This window comes from Bufo bufo, chromosome 1 (assembly GCF_905171765.1).
Source record: "Bufo bufo chromosome 1, aBufBuf1.1, whole genome shotgun sequence".
NCBI classification, from domain to species: domain Eukaryota; kingdom Metazoa; phylum Chordata; class Amphibia; order Anura; family Bufonidae; genus Bufo; species Bufo bufo.
The window spans coordinates 766,448,248-766,469,815 of record NC_053389.1 but is presented as its reverse complement, the minus strand read 5'-3'; the positions used below and the strand labels follow the sequence as shown (position 1 = coordinate 766,469,815).

The 21,568-nt window shown below is 45.0% G+C and overlaps 1 protein-coding gene across 1 annotated transcript; it reads left to right on the top strand.

Moving 5' to 3' along the window:
- Nucleotides 1-5,806: 5,806 nt before the first annotated feature.
- PCP2 (Purkinje cell protein 2) lies at nt 5,807-14,978 on the top strand. Its single transcript, XM_040415882.1, has 4 exons — nt 5,807-5,881; nt 8,168-8,297; nt 9,102-9,262; nt 14,853-14,978. Exons 1-4 carry the CDS (start codon nt 5,807-5,809, stop codon nt 14,976-14,978), a joined length of 492 nt encoding a protein of 163 aa, XP_040271816.1.
- Nucleotides 14,979-21,568: the final 6,590 nt, after the last annotated feature.

Sequence of the window (21,568 nt, the reverse complement as noted above, 5' to 3'; positions counted from 1 at the left end):
GACCAGCACAAAGTGAAAGAAGGATTCACACAGCTAGAAAAACAGTTAACCCTTTGTGACAGAATGGCTCAATATTTTTTAATAAAGACCAATAAAAAATAAATTTTTGCCAAAAAATAGTAAAATGCAATCATAAAAAAAAATTGCCCCTGGAGGTGTACATAGCTTTTAACCCCTTAAGGACACATGACATATCGGTACGGCATGTTTCCCGAGTCCTTAGGGACACATGACGTACTGGTACGTCATGTGTTGTTCCGATCGCCGCCGCCCGGCGGGCGGTGATCGAAACAAGGTGCCTGCTCAAATCATTGAGCAGGCACCTCGGCTAAATGCGCGGGGGGATCCCGTGACCCCCCCGTGTCGGCGATCGCCGCAAACCGCAGGTCAATTCAGACCTGCGGTTTGCGGCTTTTTATGGTGCGGGCGGCGGCGTCGTCAGCAGTGCCATCGGGTCCCCATGGGGCTGTGGGGGGGACCCGATGGCATGGAAGGCAGCCCGATGCCTTCCTGAGGCATCTGTGCTGCCTTCCGGTGAAGAGCCTGTGAGATCCAGCCCCCTGGATCTTACAGGCCCCGGGAGCTGTATGAGTAATACACACAGTATTACTCATACAGCCAATGCATTCCAATACAGAAGTATTGGAATGCATTGTAAAGGAATATGCCCCCAAAAGTTCAAGTCCCAAAGTGGGACAAAAAATTAAGTGAAAAAAAAAGTTGAAAAAATTTAGTTTTCCCCCGAAAAAATTTTACGTTTCCGTCACCTCATCCCGCATGGAGTTTCTACAGCAAAACCTGCCTTCTAAAAACCGTATGGCATTCCTTTCCTTCTGCGCCCTGCCGTGTGCCCGTACAGCGGTTTACGACCACATATGGGGTGTTTCTGTAAACTACAGAATCAGGGCCATAAATATTAATAAATTATTAAAATGGAAATCTGCCAAAAAAGTGAAATTTAGAAATTGTATCTCTATTTTCCATTAATTCTTGTGGAACACCTAAAGGGTTAACAAAGTTTGTAAAATCAGTTTTGAATGTAGTTTATAGAATGGGGTCATTTTTGGGTGGTTTCTATTATGTAAGCCTCGCAAAGTGAGGGTTTTTGAAAATTTAAGAAAAATTTCAAGATTTGCTTCTAAACTTCTAAGCCTTGTAACATCCCCAAAAAATAAAATATCATTCCCAATATGATCCAAACATGAAGTAGACATATGGGAAATGTAAAGTAATAACTATTTTTGGAGGTATTACTATGTATTATAGAAGTAGAGAAATTGAAACTGGTATTTTATAAATAAAAATGAAATTTTTTTACTTCATTTTACCAGTGTCATGAAGCACAATATGTGACGAAAAAACAATCTCAGAATGGCCTGGATAAGTCAAAGCGTTTTAAAGTTATCAGCACTTAAAGTGACGCTGGTCAGATTTGCAAAAAATGGCCTGGTCCTTAAAGGATAACTGTCACATTTAGACATTTCATATATGTAGTTACTAATAACATGATATTCCAGAATAAGTTACTATTAGACTGACTTACCCCATATTTAAGATTCAGCCCTTAGCAACCAGTCTGCATAAAACTGCAATTTCACTATTCAGTTACGATGGCCGCCACTGCCCTCACCCTGAAGCCTCATGCACACGACCGTTGTGTGCACCCGTGGCCGTTGTGCCGTTTTCCGTTTTTTTTTCGCGGACCCATTGACTTTCAATGGGTCCGTGGAAAAATCGGAAAATGCACCGCTTTGCAGCCGCATCCGTGATCCGTGTTTCCTGTCCGTCAAAAAAATATGACCTGTCCTATTTTTTTGACGGACAACGGTTCACGGACCCATTCAAGTCAATGGGTCCGTGAAAGAACACGGATGCACACAAGATTGGCATCCGTGATCCGTGGCCGTAGGTTACTTTCATACTGATGGATCCGAAGATCCGTCTGCATAAAAGCTTTTTCAGAGATGAGTTTTCACTTTGTGAAAACTCATATCCGACAGTATATTCTAACACAGAGGCGTTCCCATAGTGATGGGGACGCTTCTAATTAGAATATACTACGAACTGTGTACATGACTGCCCCCTGCTGCCTGGCAGCACCCGATCTCTTACAGGGGGCTGTGATCCGCACAATTAACCCCTCAGGTGCTGCACCTGAGGGGTTAATTGTGCATATCATAGCCCCCTATAAGAGATCAGGGGCTGCCAGGCAGCAGGGGGCAGACCCCCCTCCCTCCCCAGTTTGAATATCATTGGTGGCTAGTGTGCGCCCCCCCTCTATTGTAATATCATTGGTGGCCAGTGTGCGGCCTCCGTCGCCCCCCCCCTCCCTCTATTGTAATTTCATTGGTGGCCAGTGCGGCCCCCCCTCCCTCCCTTTATTGTAATATCATTGGTGGCCAGTGTGCGGCCCCCCCCCCTCTATTGTATTAATATCATTGGTGGCCAGTGTGCGGCCTCCCCTCTCCCCCCCCCTTCCCCCGATCATTGGTGGCAGCGGAGATTCCGATCGGAGTCCCAGTTTAATCGCTCTGGGGCTCCGATCGGTAACCATGGCAACCAGGACGCTACTGCAGGCCTGGTTGCCGTGGTTACTTAGCAATATTACAATATTAGAAGCATCATACTTACCTGCTGCGCTGTCTGTGACCGGCCGGGAGCTCCTCCTACTGGTAAGTGACAAATCATTAAGCAATGCGCCGCACAGACCTGTCACTTACCAGTAGGAGGAGCTCCCGGCCGGACACAGACAGCGCAGCAGGTAAGTATGATGCTTCCAATATTGTAATATTGCTAAGTAACCATGGCAACCAGGCCTGCAGTAGCGTCCTGGTTGCCATGGTTACCGATCGGAGCCCCAGAGCGATTAAACTGGGACTCCGATCGGAATCTCCGCTGCCACCAATGATCGGGGGGGGGGGATAGGGGAGGCCGCACACTGACCACCAATGATATTAATACAATAGAGGGGGGGCCGGGGGGGCCGCACACTGGCCACCAATGATATTACAATAGAGGGAGGGGGGCGACGGAGGCCGCACACTGGCCACCAATGATATTACAATAAAGGGAGGGAGGGGGGGCCGACAGAGGCCGCACACTGGCCACCATTGATATTACAATAGAGGGGGGGCCGGGGGGGGGCGCACACTGGCCACCAATGACATTCAAACTGGGGAGGGAGGGGGGTCTGCCCCCTGCTGCCTGGCAGCCCCTGATCTCTTACAGGGGGCTATGATACGCACAATTAACCCCTTCAGGTGCGGCACCTGAGGGGTTAATTGTGCTGATCACAGCCCCCTGTAAAAGATCGGGTGCTGCCAGGCAGCAGGGGGCAGTCATGTACACAGTTCGTAGTATATTCTAACTAGAAGCGTCCCCATCACTATGGGAACGCCTCTGTGTTAGAATATACTGTCGGATCTGAGTTTCACGATGTAACTCAAATCCGATGGTATATTCTAACATAGAGGCGTTCCCATGGTGATGGGGACGCTTCAAGTTAAAATATACCATCGGATTGGAGAAAACTCAGATCCTATGGTATATTAACTCCTGACTTTACATTGAAAGTCAATGGGGGACGGATCCGTTTGAAATTGCACCATATTGTGTCAACATCAAACGGATCCGTCCCCATTGACTTGTATTGTAATTCAGGACGGATCCGTTTGGCTCCGCACGGCCAGGCGGACACCAAAACGTGGATCCTCCAAAAATCAAGGAAGACCCACAGACGAAAAAACGGTCACGGATCACGGACCAACGGAATCCCGTTTTGCGGACCGTGAAAAAATACGGTCGTGTGCATGAGGCCTGAGACTAATCCCGCCTGCCCTCACTAGCCAGTAACAATAGCCCCCCAAAAGTGTCAGTAACCAGAGCCCTCTCCCTCCAGGGTTAATCTCCTGCAGCACAAAGGGGTCCTCTTACCACATGTTGCTTTCATTTATACACTGAGCAGACGGCAGATCTCCCTTCCCTGGTCTGCGCTGATTCAACTCTGCATTCTCCAGCTCTGCTGAGTGAGGGAGCGTCTGCCAAGCGCAGGGACAGGGAGAAGTGCACACAGCCCAGGCACTGTTATCAGCTGCTGGGGAGGACCTGGCTTTAATCGTTTACTTACAGTCCCTGGCTGTCAGTAATGTGACCTTGCACGCAGTGTGCTCCGTCCTTCAACAGATAGACGGACCATGCCTAGAAACCCTATTTTAAGCAGAGGTAAAAGTAGGCAGTACAGGGAACAAAACTGTGGAATTAAGGGGTAATTGAATACACAGTGAAAAGTTGAAATAGGGCCACCAAGGAGATATTAATCACCACAATCCAATACTCCAGAAAAAAAAAAAATGACAGTTATACTTTAAGGTTAAATAGGGCTGAGTCCTTAAGGGGTTAAGGAGAATGATGCCACCACTCACTGATGAGCTGTTTGAGGGGTCATGGAGGTGAGTGTAGCAACCCCTCCAAACTGTTGATCGGTGGGGGTGCCAGGAGTTGAACACCCGCTGATCTCATATTGATGACCTATCCTGAGGAGAGGTCATCAAAAAAAACAGACAACCCCTTTAACACCTAATTCCCTGTATCGTGATAATAAGTCATGGCCAAAGCACAGGCTCAGGAGTTGGGCCCGTACCATCGTCTGCAGGTGCTGGCTGTATTATGCATCAGGCACCCGGCTCTCACTGCCGGGATCGGAGATAACTCAGATCTTGGCAGTTTAATCCTTCTGATGCCCCAGTGAATAGAAAGAAACTCACTCTGTCTTCTGATCGGCAGGCACCCTGCAAATGCAATCACGGGGTGCCGAGTAGCAGACACGGAGGCTGGTGTCTTGTAAAGGGCCCCAGGCCTGCCATGTCCCAGCCAGCCGGATGCACAGTATTAAATCCTGTCTGTCAGACTGACTACGCACTGTAATACAGGAGTATTTATAATGTGAAGTACAAGCAATGAAAAAAATGGCAGGCTTTGCAGAAATCGCCCTAAGGGGACAAACAAAAATGTAAAACAAAAGTCACAGTTTTTATAAAAAATAAATAAAAATTCCCATTTCCTATATACTGTACAATGACCCAGTGTATTAAAAAATCCCTGCACAGTGAACGCCCACCACCATGTTTGATTAGTAGTTACTAACCATTACATACAGGAATCACCACAAGAGATGCTCTGACCCACTCATCTAGCCATCACAATTTGGTCCTGGTCAAAGTCGACCAGATGGTTACGCTTGCCCATTATTCCTGCTTCCAACGCACAAACTACAAGGGCTGCCTGTTGACTTGCAGCCTAATATATTCCACCTGTTGACTTGCAGCCTAATATATTCCACCGCTTGATCATTAAAGATATTCACTTTAATGCAATGGCTGATTGTACAGTACATCATAATCCTGCTTCATGTGCCACAGTATGACCCTGAATTCCTTGACTACCAGTATAGGTGCCCAAGGGTGACAATGTATATGTCTGTACACCCATATATGTATACATGTGCTGCTGGTCTAGGCGGTCATCACACGGCAGATATCAATGCAGCGACATGCCTATAATCACAGAAATATGTAAACACACAGACAACATATACCCTCTGCTCCACTAACAATTATCCCAGATAATCTTAATGGGGGATTAACCAGCTCCTTCCTGCAGATGGGGCCTCCCTTATTATGGGATGATTTAATGATCTGTACAAGGGAGGGAGGGTATGTTGACCCCCGGAGGACATTTAATAAGGCTGCACAACTGAGATGGGCACACAGATATCTGCTCACCAGGAGCAGAGAGCGGGGGAACCACGATGGAGCCAGTAGATGGAGCTGAGGAGGACCAGGCCAGAAAGACCTCTATATCAAGCGATGAAGGGGGGCCTGTGGTAAGAGGAGCATTCATGATGTGTGTGGGTGGGAGGACAGTCTAGATGAGCATAAGTGGTTGTGATGTATATATCAAGTACGTGTTTCTGTCTATAGGATAAGCTTTATGTTCCTTGGCTTAAGTATAATCAACCCCTTAGTACATTTAAGTTAAATTTCCTATGCTAGAACACAAGGGAAATTATGATTTCCATGTAGATCTCCAAAGTCCTGGCTAGAATTTGTTTTTGACACCTTCTTGTATTTCTGGACCATAGACCTTTACAGGTAAAAAAAAAAAAGAAAGAAATCAGGGATGTGTCCTGGTTTGAAAACTTGCAGCTACTCCTGGACCTTTACAGTAGTTATAAACTTCGATAATAAGTTGCTGCCTCTTAAGACATGGCCTCGTAGCAATGCCCATAATTCTGGTAGGGCCACCTGGGGTTCATTTAAGGTTATTTTGCCCTAAACCAAGTGGCCTTATTGCATGGCAGCTAGAGTGTATGTCGTGTTTTGGTCCTGGGCTACAATGGGATGATATGACAATATCTGACACTATATCTCACTGATGAGAAGATTATACAGGGGAGCCCTAGAGTGGATGTCTGGAAGGGTCCCCTTGAACCCAATCTTAGCTAAGATTACAAGAATTGGATTTATTTAGTTTTGAGAAGAAATGTCTGAGGAGGACATAATTACCAGTAGGCACATAACATTCCTGTTCTGAATGATGAACCTTTACGGTTTAGGGTAGGGAAGGACATTTTTTTTCTATGTAGGGCAGATTGGTTTATGCATTATGGGTTTCCTACCTTCCTCTGGATCAATAGGGAGAAACTATTTTTTTTACTTAGCAATATTCCTTCCCCTCATCCACATCTTTTGACATCTCTTGGTTGAACTTGATGGACATTTGGATGGACTCTTTGCAACCTAGCAGAAAGTGTTAAATTTATTCTGCAGGGCCATCAAAGGGAAAATGAAGAATTACATAGTCACCATTGATATCACTGGGCTTTCTGTGTGAAGTATGAATGGTATCATGTCTTCTGGAGAAAAAATACTACTGACATACAGTAATTAATGTATGTCAATCACTAATGAGGGACCCTCCCTTATTACCTCTAAATACTCTAAAGCTTTACCTTAGGACCACTTAAGGTATATTATGGAGAGCAAAAGCATAAATAGCAATTTTCCCACATATAAAGTAATTGAAAGAATGAAGCTACTGCCCTACATATTGGGTTCCTGTGGTCTATTCGTATATTACTTATTGGTAATTAGGCTATAACCTCCAGTAGAAGATATGAACAATGGCAAATTTTGACTCTTTTTCAGTAGGACTGACCCTAGATGCCAAACACAAGGAACCTGAAGGTGGATTTGGATCCACTAAATGGACCCTTGATGTTGTTACATAAATGCCCCCCAAAACCTTTTTCAGAGATTTATTGCCTTGCTTATGGCCAATACAACATACTTGAATTACAGATCCGGGCATATGTTAGTGGAGTTCAACTGTCCCAATTTATAGCATGTATTTAATCTGGTCTTTGGTCAGAATGTGTCTCCTCTAGGAACAAGCGGCTGCAGATCTATACGATCTGATAATATCAGAATGGGATGTCACAGTCCTGTATTAATGGTCGTGTAATGCTGTGGCAATAAATAGACTGAGGCTATGAGGCTCATCATTACATCAAAGGGTCTCTAGAACATCTAGGATAACTCTTTCTGGAGGAACCACAACAGGCTATTGATGTTAATTGGAACTGTGGTGGTGCTGCAAGAAAATTAAGCACTCCCTGGAAGATTCCTTCACAGAATATAGCTGAGGGCCAACCTAGGATCAGATTATGGTCAGGAGACCCTTCCAATAAAAATAGGTTCTCCATAGCAAACAACCTAATCCCACTTATTAGTCACAACAACTTGCCCGCGATCCAACAAGCGTTATGATAGGTTTCACTATTGGGATGCTAATGGTGAACTCACATGAGGACTAATTAAATGTTTCTTTGATCACAGCATTTAATCAGACATGATTTTCAGAATTTCTCCTTCTAGTAGACAGAATTGCTCCTTCTAGTAGCTTTTGATGGGATTGTTACCATTAAGTCTATGGCTAGCTTTAACATAGGATCTGATCAGTAGAAACTTGTGTAGAAACCAACCTCTACTACACTGTCTAAGGACTGACCTTAGACTTGTTTTGTACGTTCTCTTTATTGCTTGAGGTCATTAGACACAGTTCCTGTAGATGTTGTGTATTTCATTGATGTACTTTTTTTTTTCCATAGAAGGAAATCACAAAGGAACAGGAAGGTTTCTTCAACCTCCTGACCCATGTTCAGGGTGCAAGAATGGATGAGCAGAGGTGCAACATACAGATTGTCCACAGCAAAGGAGACCAAGATGACAAGAACAGCTGTAAGTATCTTCACTATCAGTGTCTCCTAAAGATAGATCCAACTGGCAACAGTTACGTGTTACTTTCCCTGCAGACATTCTTTGTTGCCTCTCTCAGTTCTGTCTTATACTGTAGATGAGGGCCCTGAACCAGGGAATCCCACAACTATTCCAGAAATTCTTAAAGGATATAAAAAAATGAGTCCTGGACCTTGATCAGAACCAATGGGAAGAGCATCTACAAAGAGTGTCTCTCACTCTGGAGGACCAGGCACATTCATGCATCACACAGCCAGTTGATTTCAATACCTACTGTGTAATTCTTCATTTCCTCTGTGGTGGTGCTACAGTAGAACTGAACACTTCCTGCTGGGTTCCTCTGCAGATGTCATCTGTATTATAGGAGTCCCTCTAGATGGACATCCTGTGATGTCTAGAGACCCTTATCTAAAAAAAAAAAAAGTCCACAGAAAAGAATCCTGCCTCTCAGGTCTACATGCCCCACAATTCTGTTTCCCTTTTTTTCCCCAATGAATACACAGTATATACATCTTAGCACATATGTTCATTGATGTCCATGGCAATAAACCTATAAATGGAGGCTGTATATTCTGGTTGTGTACATTTCATGGAAACCAAATTCCAAAAAGTTTCGGGTGGGCATGAGTGTTGACACCACCCTTGGAAGTTCTCACACAACTAAAGCCAGAATCTGCCTCCAACTTCATTAACACCAGTCTTGTAACTCATAGTAGTCCAAAGCCCCAACCATTATATTTTGGCATCACCACATAGCAATAACCCTAAGTCTATTTCTTTCCATAGCCCAAGTCACGCCACCTCCTGAGATGAACCATTTGATGGATATGTTGGCGCAGTCACAAAGTCGTCGACTGGACGATCAGAGAGCGGAGCTCATCCAGTCTCCATCGAACCCAGACACTATGCCCACTCGCAGGGTGTCCCATGACAATGGGGGCCTGAAGGTGAGCAATAAGAATAATATCTGCAATTAAACTTCCCCCTCCTCCCACTGTCTGTCCCACTATGTATACCCATGAGAGAATAGTCATTGTTTTCAGTGTCATTAGAATATTAAAGTGTGCCTCCTTTAACCTCCTGGGATATGGTCCTCATTGGGTAAATTCAAGTTTCTAATCTGCTCACTTGCAGGCTGCACATTTTATTCACTTCAATATGAAGCAAAATAGAAGAGGCAGCGGTGGATTTGCCATAGACCCTACAGGGAAATTTCCCGGTGGGCGATGCCATGGCCGCCAGCCAGGTTCATAATGAACTGATTCTCCCTTACGTACCAGGCCAGCAGCTGCCCTCCTGAAATCAACTGTATCACCATCCTCAGGACAGTGATACAGTTGAATACTGTGTAGCAGATGGCAGTATTCAGTGCTGCACTGTGGTATTTGGTTCAGCTGGGGTGGTATAGTGGTATTGTTGGCCCTGCCTACTTCTGTTTCCCTGCCTACATATGTTAGCCCTGCCTAATTTTGTTGCCCCGTCTTCTGTCAGTTTGGACCTACCTGCAACATGAGGCCATTTAAAGGGGTTCTGCGGTTTGTTTAAACTGATGATCTAGCCTCTGGATAGATCATCAGCATCTGATCGGCGGGGGTCCGATACCCGGGACCCCCGCCTTTCAGCTGTTTGAGAAGGTAGCGGCGCTCCAGGAGCGCCACGGCCTTCTCACTGTTTACTGAAGACCCAGTGACGTCAGGACTTGTATTAACTGGCCTGGGCGGGGCTAAGCTTTGATCACCTGAATGGAGCTTGGCCGCACCCAGGCCAGTTGATACAAGTCGTAACATCACTGGGCCTGCGGTAAACAGTGAGAAGGCCGTGGTGCTCCTGGAGCGCCGCTACCTTCTCAAACAGCTGATTGGCGGGGGTCCCGGGTGTCAGACCCCCGCTGATCAGATGCTGACGATCTATCCAGAGGATAGATCATCAGTTTAAACAAAGTGCAGAACCCCTTTAAACCTTTTTTCCAGGGCCACGTTTAGTTCCCAGTCCTACCCTGAGAAGGAGACGTGAATGACAGCAGTCCTTTAATTCCGTCTGAAAGAGAGATAGATACACAGCTGAAATAACTTGCATATCTTGCCCAAACAGTGTGTTCTAGTCAATGTGTGATCTGTGTGATCACAGCAGCATCAACACTAAGCCAAGCAGGCAGTGTCTCTCTCTCTCACTACAGAGAGAGAATGGAAGAAATTATAACGTGAGCTTGCAGCATATAGAAATGTTGACCGGTGACTGGGCTGATTGTAACGGTCACGTACACACACACAGGGGGGAGGATAGTGACCACTGCGCTCCACCCTCACCCCTGGCCCTGCCTACTTGCCTCACGAGTCCTGATGACAGGGGACAACTGGACGGCAGTTCCTAACTTAGGATACGTGCGGGAAGGACAGACAAGACAAATAACGGATAGTGAACGGACCGGGTCAAAACCAAGAGGACAACGCAGTACAGAGGGATAAGCAAAGAAAGGTCAGGAGAAGCCGGGGTCGTAAATACCAGGAGAGTCGAGAAGTACCAAAGGAGTCCGCAAAGAATAGTCAGGTGGAAGCCGAGGTCAATATACCAGGAAGGATGCGCAGTACAGGAGGAGCAGGCAAAGGATCGTCAGGGAACAGGATCAGGTAAGTACACAGGTATCCAACAACTGCCAGGAACCTAAATTAACAGGCAACCTGTGACCAGCAGGCTGCCTGTATTTATAGTGGGGAGTGAGGGTCATGTGACGTGGCCAGCGTCACATGACCGACAGACTGACCAGTCGAGCACCGAGTAATCAGCTCGGTGCTCAAGGCAGACCTAGGAGCAGGGAGCCTCCCAGCTAGCAAAGCCACCCTGGGAACGAGGTCAAACACAGATCCTCGCTCCCGAAGCTAAGCAGCAGGTCTGCGGCTGATGGGAGACCGAGTGTGCCTTCGGCACCCCGTTACACTAATTCTTCACTATGCAAACAACTTCTTCTGAAGTAGATGCCTGCAGTACACTGTGAATTGACTGTCAGTATGATTAGACTATTTTTATTATCTCGAGAAGAGTTACGTTTATTCAGTTTATTTTTTTTGTATATTCTATTCTTATTATTTGGGACGTAAAATTCTATATAGTTTAACTTGTGAATTATCCTTGGACCACCAAGTATTTTCTGATGGCCTCTAATAATTACTGTATGAAGGATTATATAAAATGGCACACAAAAAGGACCATAAATTTAGAATATTGTTCCCGCCTCTCATCAAATCTGTGTCGCTCATTCTCTATATTTTATATATTTTGCACTCACTTTTCAAAAATATTTCACACGATCGAATATTTAGAACACAGGTCCACATCTGGACTCTAGTTAAAGTTTATATAAACTATTAATCTATTTAAAAAGTTGAGTAATAGTAATGTCCGACAGGTGCCGGAGCCATCTCCTGTCTCTGGAAAGGAGCACTGTTGCACACTGCCAGGAATGTAGAGGAGGCTGCGCATACGTGGTGCACAAACTCAGCTATTTTCAGAAGTTCCATGGCAGTGCGTGCGCTGCCTCCTCTCCAGGGGCAGATTGGCCATAGACCTTACAGGGAAATTTCCCGGTGGGCCGATTCCCAGGGGGCCAGCCCCTTTAAGCTTTAGATGCAGAGCCTGTTCAAGTTATATGTGCTTGTGTACATAACAGGGTATTCCCATCTTTTGAAGCTATGGGATACTGCTAGGATATGTCATCTCTTTATGATTGGTGGGGATCCGACCTCAAGGATCTCTATGTAGAGGGTCACGCTGTTTTAGTGCTGCGTCCCTTTTTCTGGTTTTCCTGGCAGAATGGCGCTCCCAGCCACCCACCTGTGCATGGTACTGTGCTTTAAGGAACTCCACCGATCATAAAGTGATGCTGTATCGTGTAAAGAAGCACTCCCACAATTTTTATTCTCTTACCTGTTAGAAAGGTGCATGATGTATACTGTAGTGAAGGTAACCTTCTCACCAGTGACTGTATTTGTGAGTTATAACCTCCCTTCTGATACTCAGCTGTGTCATGTGACCAGCGCTCTGACTCTCCAACTGACCAGGACAGGAAGTCAGTTACTTCTCTATTCATTCCTATGAGACTGACATTGAGGCTCCCATAGGAATACATAGAGAAACTGGCCCCCACAGCTGAGGATGAGAAGGGAGGTTATAACTCACAAATACAGTCACTGGTGAGAAAATTACCTTCTCTACAGATTGTGTGATGCAACTTTCTAACAGGTCAGAGAATAAAGTATGTTGTGGAAGTGCTACTTTATGAGATGGGAATACCCCTTTAACTTCATCATGTCCAGAAACTGCATATGTTATTTTCATTGATACTCGTGACCGTCATGACAAGGTGTTGTATGTAACGTTTCCGTGTTGCTTCTTTGTGTCCCCTATCAGAACAAAGCATAACCGTTCTCTTCATCTGACCTCCTAACTATCCTATTCTTGGAAGAGGAGATGATTTGTCAAGATCCTTTAAGATGTGTTTTTTTTCCATATATTATGAGAATTTTGTTCTCGATCTACTCAATAAATCATTTCCGCCTCTATTAACCTTGTGGTTTAATTACATAGATGTGCAGTCACATCCCTCATAACTTTGAACATGGTGCCATGTTTTTAGTGTACTACGCTTTTGTATTCTTTTATTTTCCCCAACGTATACGCTTAATGTAGGACAAAAATGGACAGTGAACCCAGCCTCAGTTTGATAAATCTTTCCAACTTAGAGTGTATAGACATACCTCATCTTTAATGAGACGCCACCATCTTGGAGAACATATTACTCTGGAAGATACATTGCAGTGTTTGACCAAATGGTGTACTCATGTTAGTAAGCTCCATACAAAACCAGAGCTCCCCTTTAAGAATGCCACTACAGACTACCACTATTTTGTAGAATGAAACTGGTGACACCCTCGAGGTATAAGGTTACAGGCCACAGTGTAATATTATTGCCAGAAACATCATCTTGTAGGCAACGGTGAACATCCAGGGTCCACCAAGCTCCAATTTACCTACATAATTACATATCCACTCCTAAATGCTCCAATGAGGGAAAGCTTCACCTAAATGGTGGCTGAGGTGTGAACACCAGAGGAACTGCACCTGAAACATGACGCATGAAACACCATCAGCCGGATTAGGCTCATGCATGTAGCAGAGATGACTGTAGGACACTTCATACTGCCAAGTCACATAGACTCTGCTCTGTTGGGTACCATACGATTTCCAGGATAAATACCGTGTTTCGGCTGGACAAAAGTTGCGTACAACGGTTTATTTTCCAGCCGACAGCTGGCATCTGAGCTGGATCAAGCTGCTGGATCTCCAAAACGGAGATGTGAACGCAGCCTTAGTTGACAGTATACAGCATGGTCACTCCACACTATGACAGTACATAGAATCCATACAGATCCATATTATACACCCATAGGCACTCGCTATGATGCTGTACAAAGCTTCTAGACGAGAGTACCCCATAATACGCCATACAATGGAACATACAACCATATACTTTTTAGATGGGATTTCTGATTACAACGCTCAAATATAATAATTGGAGGCGCGTGGAGCGACATTAGGGCCCACAGCAGGATCTGAACATGAGGCCTTAATGGCTGTCATCAAGGGATTGGCTATCTCCAGCATCCAGAGGATGATTCCTTTTTCCTATGGTCACTCCACCTGGAACTAGTTATATAGAGAGCCATGGTGACTATATGGAATATACTCAAAACAGTCAATAGTCTAATGTAGACAACCACACTATGTCTCCTACAATGCAATGCTCTAGATCAGGGTTCCTCGCCTCCAGTCCTCAGGGCCCACCTGCAGGTCATGTTTTCAGGATTTCCTTAGTATTGAGCAGGTGATATAATTAGTGTCAGTGCGTCAGTGCCACAGGTATTCATTCTGTGGGATATTCTCAAATCACGACCGAGAGGTGGGCCCTGAGGACTGGAGTTGAGGAACACTGCTCTAGAAGATCACAATCCATTGTAGGATTTTAGCCCTTAGGGCTTTCAGTGGCTGACGCCAAATTTCTAGATGCAACACTGCTGAAGGGCTGAAGGGCTTAGAAATAATGGTCTCCTGTCCATGGCCTGTGCCTGGTACCACAGAGAAAGTGAATGGGGATAAGCTGTAGAACCAGACATGGCCTGAGGACAACAGTGGTGCTGTCTCTATAAAAGATTGTGGGGGACTTTTTACTCCGGAGTATGCACCTAATTTATGATGAATACTCTTTCGACAACTTACACCTAGAAATGGCGTAAATGTTTGTGAATGTGCCGGGGCCCATTACCCCATTCTGGCTTTCCCCCACTCCCCATGAGGACGGCATAAAAAAAAAGTTGCAAAACGGGGTCTTGCAACTTTTTTTTACATCCAATACTGGCGTAGCGCCATAAGTAAATGAGCCCCTGTTTTTCTAATCGACACTTGATGTAAAGGGCTATGACTGACAACACTGGTATGAAATCCTTTGCTCTTGTCTAACGCCCCTCTGGTTCCATCTCTTGCCAGGATGCTGAAGCCCCTGCTGTACCCTTTTCAACTGGAGATGATTATTTCAGCTTCATCAATCAAGTCCACAGTCGGCATCTTGAAAAACTTAAAAAAAATCCCGGGGGACGAAACCAGAAGTCTTAAAGGAGGACACCGAGGCATGTGACCTAAATTGCGGGCAACTTCAGTGGGCGGCATCCCTACATTGAAAAAAAGCTAAAGAGGACACCAAATGCTAGTGGAACAGGGCTCTTCTTTATCATCAGCTAGATCCTGTTAGTTATTTAAAGGACATTTGTACCTGTGACGCTGGCTGACCTGTTACATGTGCACTTGGCAGCTGAAGGCATCTGTGTTGGTCCCATGGTCATATGTGCCCTCATTGCTGAGAAAAATGATGTTTTACCATATGCAAATGAGCCTCTAGGCGCAACGTGGGCGTTTCTGTCACACCTAGAGGCTCTGCTCTCTCTGCAACTGCTGCGCCCTCTGCACTTTGATAGACAGGGCCTGGTATGATGATGTTTTCACTGCCCGGCCCTGTCAATCAAAGTGCAGAGGGTACAGCAGTTGCAGAGAGTGCAGAGCCTCTAGGTGTAACGGCAACGCCCCCGTTGCTCCTAAAGGCTCATTTGCATATGGTAAAACATAATTTTTCTTACAATGCGGGCACATATGAACATGGGACCAACACAGATGTCTTCAGCTGCCAAGTGCACATGTAACAGGTCAGCCAGTGTCATAGGTACAAAACTGCTGACAGATGCCCTTTAAAGAACATAGTTCTACCTTACCAGAGCCCTCAGCCTGTTCAATGTGTACAGGAACATAGTCTGTATCAATAACTAAAAGAATCTGCTTTCTTTTTTTGGGGGGGGGGAAGGAGGGGGGTGATAGTCATCTGCACCAGGAAGGTGACAACCAGTTTTCTGAACCTGATTTGTGCTTCACAGATTGTCACTTTTCTTAAAACATGCAAGCCATGCAGCCAAAGCACTATGTCACGGCTGCAGCAGCAGGTAGGAGACGAACCCCCTCAGTTCCAGCACTGCAACTCCTCTCTGCCGCTGTAATGTAATGTACTCGCTGTAGTAGCGGAGAGAAGTGGCGGTGCTGGAACCGATAGGATTCTGAACGGTAGGTATGCATTTGTTTTTAATTAGACCTCTTTCACACATCAGGGAACCACATGCACATGTAACCATTGACTTTAATGTGTGTATTTGGCTACATGCACACGACCATATGTGTTTTGCGGTCCGCAAATTGCGGATCCGCGAAAAAAAATGGGTGACATCCTACCAATGCCTAAAACGGACAAGAATAGGACATGTTCTATTTTTTTTGCAGGGCTACAGACCGGACATACTGATGCGGACAGCACGCGGTGTGCTGTCCACATTTTTTGCAGACCCACTGTAATGAATGGGCCCGCATTTTTTGCGGACCCACTGTAATGAATGTGTCCGCATCCTATCTGCAAACAAAACGGAACAGACACGGAAACAAACAACGTTCGTGTGCATGTAGCCTTTGTCAGTGGTTTTCCGTGGACTGTGGGTCCGAGGTGATACCAAGGAAGCATGCCCAATTTTATCCGTGATTACAGCTCCCTCATGCACATTATAGTCTATGGGTCCGTGAAAGCAACATACACAACACGGATGGCAATCGTGTTTGGTCTGTAGTTTTTAGAGATCGTTGCTAGGAGATGCCCTGGAAACTAACTTTCATCCTAGCCGTGTCTGTGGAATAGGGTTCACACGCGGACAGCAAAAAAATGGACGCACAGACCAAACACAGATCCTTCACATCCATCTTCATGGATGAACCACTGGCCATCTTGTCACAAATGTCATCATGGACACGGATGTGTGAATGAGGCCTTAAAGGGGTTTTCCAGGATTATTTAACTGATGACCTATCTTCTGGATAGATCATCAGTATCTGATTGGTGGGGTTCTGAGACCCGAGACCCCCCCCCCCCCCCCCCGCCGATCAGTTGTTTGAGAAGGCGCGGCTAACTTCTTCTAGCTTTCCCTAGGCCAGTGATGACACGTTTAATGGTCACGTGACCTAGGCGCAGCTCAGCCCATAGAAGTGAATGGGGCTGAGCTGCGATACCAAGCACAGCCACTATACAAAGTACGGCGCTGTGTTTGGTGAGCAGAGAGAGCGCCGCTGCCTTCTTTTTATTTTTTTTACTTTTATTAACAGGAATTAAAACAAAGTTACAGTACATTGATATATTCATTCCTGGAACACGTCCGAGTGCAAACAAGTGTACCGTATCTCATAAATATCTAGTATTTTCAACATTCACAATTGTTTCAGTGTTTTCCGTTACCCACTGCGCTGTTGACGCCACCATGATCCTTCAAGTCACGGCGCCATTTCGACATCTTCCCAGTATTCCTACTAAATCGATTGTGCCATGGAGCCCCGAGCCAGTGAAATAGCTTGATGTAGTCTTGAGGATGTGTACTGTGTGTACGGAGAAGTCGCACCACGAACCCCAGGCCCTGTCAAATTTCTGTGGTTTATTGCGGTGTTTGAAAACTAGTACTATGTATAGAAGAATTTGGTTTATTTGTTTTTTCCGCATAGACAAACTTGGCGTATTGGGATCATACCATGTCAAGGCAATGCATTTACGTGCCATGAATAAGGACTCCTTTAAAAATCTAGACATGTAATGATCCCAGTTATCCTCGTTCAATATCCCCAGTAGGCAGATCTCGGGTCTACACTCCACCCGGACCGGCAATAAGTCTGAGAGAAACAAAATCACCTCTTCCCAGAAGGCCGTCATCGGACCACACCTCCAGATCATATGCCAAAAGTCTGCCTCCATTTCCCCACACCTTGGGCATGCAGTCGAAGGTGCCCTGCCCATTCTGTACAACCTAATTGGTGTGAGGTATGACTGATGAATAATGTTTATTATCAACTGCTGGCGATACATGTAAATGCGATTCCAATAAATCTGAAATTGATTCCTCAGTCAGTGTGGGTATTACTTTTTTCCATTTGTCTATTATGTTGAGGGGATTAGCTGTGACTTTTGCCTGTACCAGCTGCGAGTAAATTACTGACACCAGTCCTCTAGGTGCTTGGGTCTTAACGACTCCTATGAGAGGGAATTTGGATATCGTAGTATTGATGGTCGGGAAACTGCTCTGTAAAGCAGATCTGAGCTGCAAATATGAAAAGAAAATGGGTTTGGGGAAAATTGTATTTCTGTGCTAGTGCTTCAAATGTCATCAACACTCCCTGTTCAAATACATCTCCAAGGGTTTTAACCAGTGCCCACTGCCATCTGTCTGCCCCCATAACTACTTGCATTTGTGGTAATGATTGATTGGCCCACAGAGGTATGTCAGACGTGACCCCCATGAATTGGGTTAGTGTTTTGGCCTCCTTCCAAATTAGTTGCGCCAATCTATGGAGAGGCAGCAGTGATCTCTGAAGTTTAGGAGGCATTTCAAGGACTGACCAATGTGTGTGGCAATTTAGGTATTGTTTTAAAAAATATATTCTGAGACAGGCAGCTCTTCAGAGGAGTGCCATGTGTTGATTAACCTCAGTTGGTCCCCTAAATAATAAGTATGATAGTCTGGTAGTGCCATACCCCCTTCTACCTTAGGGTGTTTTCATGTATCCAGGCCTAATTTAGCTCTAGATCTTCCCCATATAAAAGTCCTAGATAGTGAATCTAATTCCTGGAATACTGCCTTGGGAATGTGTATTTCAGAGTGTTGAAGTGTGTATAGGGCTTTGGGGAGTATGATCATTTTGATCAAGTTAATGCGGCCTGCAATTATAATGGGTAAGGTCTTCCAATTTTGTAGTTTATCCCTTATATGACCAACTAAGGGATGAATACTGAGCGACAGGGCCTGAGAGTATTTTTTTGTGATAATTACTCCAAGGTATTTAAATGTATCCACCACCTTCAGCATCTCCACATGAGATGGGCCTGTCCAGTTTGCTCTGCCCAGAGACATATACACTGATTTCCCCCAATTAATTCTGAGGCCTGAAAACTCCCCATATTCATTTATCAGTTCTATTGCACCCTTAATAGATGTGCTAGGTGCTGATAAATATAGGATTATGTCATCTGCATATAATCCAATACGCATCTCTTTCTCTCCCAGTTTCACCCCGTTTAAATTATTGCTGCTTCTCACCCTGATTGCCAAAGTCTCAATCGCCAGAGCAAACAGGAGTGGTGACAGTGGGCATCCCTGTCTAGTGCCCCTGTGAAGCTGAAATGTTTCTGAGAGCTCCCCATTTATTAATAATCTGCTCACCCCGTTGCTATCTGTGATCCATTTGAGAAATTGTGGACCAAAACCATATCCCTTTAGGCACTGAAACAAGAAGGCCCATTCTATGGAATCAAAGGCCTTGACTGCATCCAATGAGGCCAATGCCCATTCAGCGTTCAATGCATATCCTACTTGTGTGACCACTTGAACTCTTCTAATATTTTCTGTGGTGGACTTTCCTGGCATGAATCCGGTCTGATCCTGGTGCACCAGTGACAGGATTACCCGGTTTAGTCGAGTGGCCAGTACCCTATTTAGGATTTTATAATCTACATTCAGTAATGCGATGGGTCTATATGAACTGCATTCTAAAGGGTCTTTATCTGGATTCAGTAATAAAATAATGGTTACTTCCATGAATGACTCCGGCAATTCTCCTGTTTCCAGAGATGCATGGAAGGTGGCCAGTAGTTGCGGGGCTAGTTCCTTCGTGTATTTGGCATAGACTTCCTTAGGAAGTCCATCAGGCCCAGGTGACTTCCCATTATTGAGATCTGATATGGCTTGCGTAATTTCTTCTAGGCTAATCGGTTGGTCTAATTGCATACTTTGTTCTACTGTGAGCTTGGGGAGAGGTATACTTTCCAGATAGGCACTTATCTTTATTTCTGAAGTTGTTATGCTGGATTTATATAGCTCTCGGTAGAATTGTGTAAAAGTTTGAAGGATAGTTTGTTGCGTGTTAATTGTCTGACCTGCAGAGTCTCTTAACGATAATATCGTTGTAGATGGCGAGTTGTGACGGATCAGTTGAGCCAAAAGTTTAGCTTATTGGTTCCCTAATTCAAATGCTGCCTGTTCATAAAAAATAATTTCCTATCCGCGTTGTCTTTAAGGATTGTAAGGTATTTCCTGCCTGCTTGAAGCCAAGCATTTCTATTAAATCCAGTCTGGTGCTGAATATATTGTTGTTCCAATGTGTTGCACTGTAACTCCATTTCTGTTTCTAGTCGTTTGGTGTCTTTTTTAATGTGAGATATCCTAGAGTGCAGGGACCCGGGAAGAAATGCTTTTAGAGTGTCCCATGTCATCGCTAAATTGGTCTCTTCTGCGTGGAATAGCGAAAATTTACTTACCAAAATTTTTGTTTCCTGGAGTCTGTAGGCAGCACACACCAAAGGGTTAAGTCCCCTAGGTACAACCAGAATAGAGACCAATTAGCAAGCAATAGATTGATTAATAACATAGTACCTCCCAGTATAAAGCACCACAGAGCACACAGAGCCATGTATTGTATGCAGCAATAATTTATTAAGGGTGGGCATATTGTGCTGCCTACGGACTCCAGGAAACAAAAATTTCGGTAAGTAAATTTTTGCTTTCCTGTTCGTCCTTGGCAGCACACACCAAAGGGATTTTTAAAGCAGTACTCAAAGGGGGGGAGCACTGGCCGCCAACTATAGCACTCGTTTGCCAAAAGAAGCCTCTTCTGCTGCCTGAATGTCTAGCCTGTAGTGTTTAATGAAGGTCGATGATGTAGACCATGTTGCGGCTCTGCAGATTTGTTCCAATGGGACTTGTGCCAGCTCAGCCCAGGACGAAGCTGTGGACCTTGTTGAATGGGCCTTTAATAATAATGGACACTGTAACTCAGCCATTGAGTAGGCCAACTCTATAGTCTGTTTGATCCACCTCGCCAAAGTTGCTTTACTGGCCCTTTTACCCTTGTTAGGGCCCTGGTGCTGTAAAAAGAGACTTTCACATCCTCTGAATGATGAAGTGACTTGTAGGTAGAACAGAAGAACTCTTCTGACATCCAGGAGATGAGTTTGATCCTGGTCTTGAGTGTTAGACTGGATTACTGGGAGCGATATCTCCTGGTTAATGTTGGTAGTTGAAGCAACCTTGGGCAAGAAACCTGGCATTGTGCGTAGAACCACAGAGTGGCCTAAGTCCCTGAAATATGGTTCCCTACAGGATAGGGCTTGTAGATCACTTATACGTCTTGCTGATGTGATTGATACTAGGAATAAGGCTTTCCCAGACAAGTGTTTTATGGAAGCTTCTTCAAGCGGCTCGAATGGAGGTTTACACAAGGCGGACAATACCACAGACAGATCCCAGGATGGAATTGGAGAATGGAAGGAAGGATTAATATTCTTCAAGGCTTAGAAGAAAGTGCGGATTAATGGATTATTTGAAAACTTTCCTTGTTGTTGCGCATTTATTGCAGTAAAGTGAACCTTCAATGTATTCGTTTTCAGACCTTTTTTGAAGCCTTCATGAAGAAAGCGAATAATCGTATTTAGGGATTCTGGGTCTTCTGAGTTGCTTTGGCACCATGTCTTAAAGATGCGCCAAACTCGATTGTAAACTTTAACTGTAGCCGGTTTTCGAGCAGCTAGGAGAGTATTGATCACTTCCGTGGGACGACCTAGGTGAATTAAAGAATCCCGCTCA

Excerpts from the sequence above, each read along its gene's own strand:
- PCP2 (XM_040415882.1), top strand. The coding sequence starts at position 5,807 with ATGGAGCCAGTAGATGGAGCTGAGGAGGACCAGGCCAGAAAGACCTCT. Across the intron at positions 8,298-9,101 it reads CCAAGATGACAAGAACAGCT|CCCAAGTCACGCCACCTCCT; the intron begins GTAAGTATCTTC and ends TTCTTTCCATAG. Across the intron at positions 9,263-14,852 it reads ATGACAATGGGGGCCTGAAG|GATGCTGAAGCCCCTGCTGT; the intron begins GTGAGCAATAAG and ends ATCTCTTGCCAG.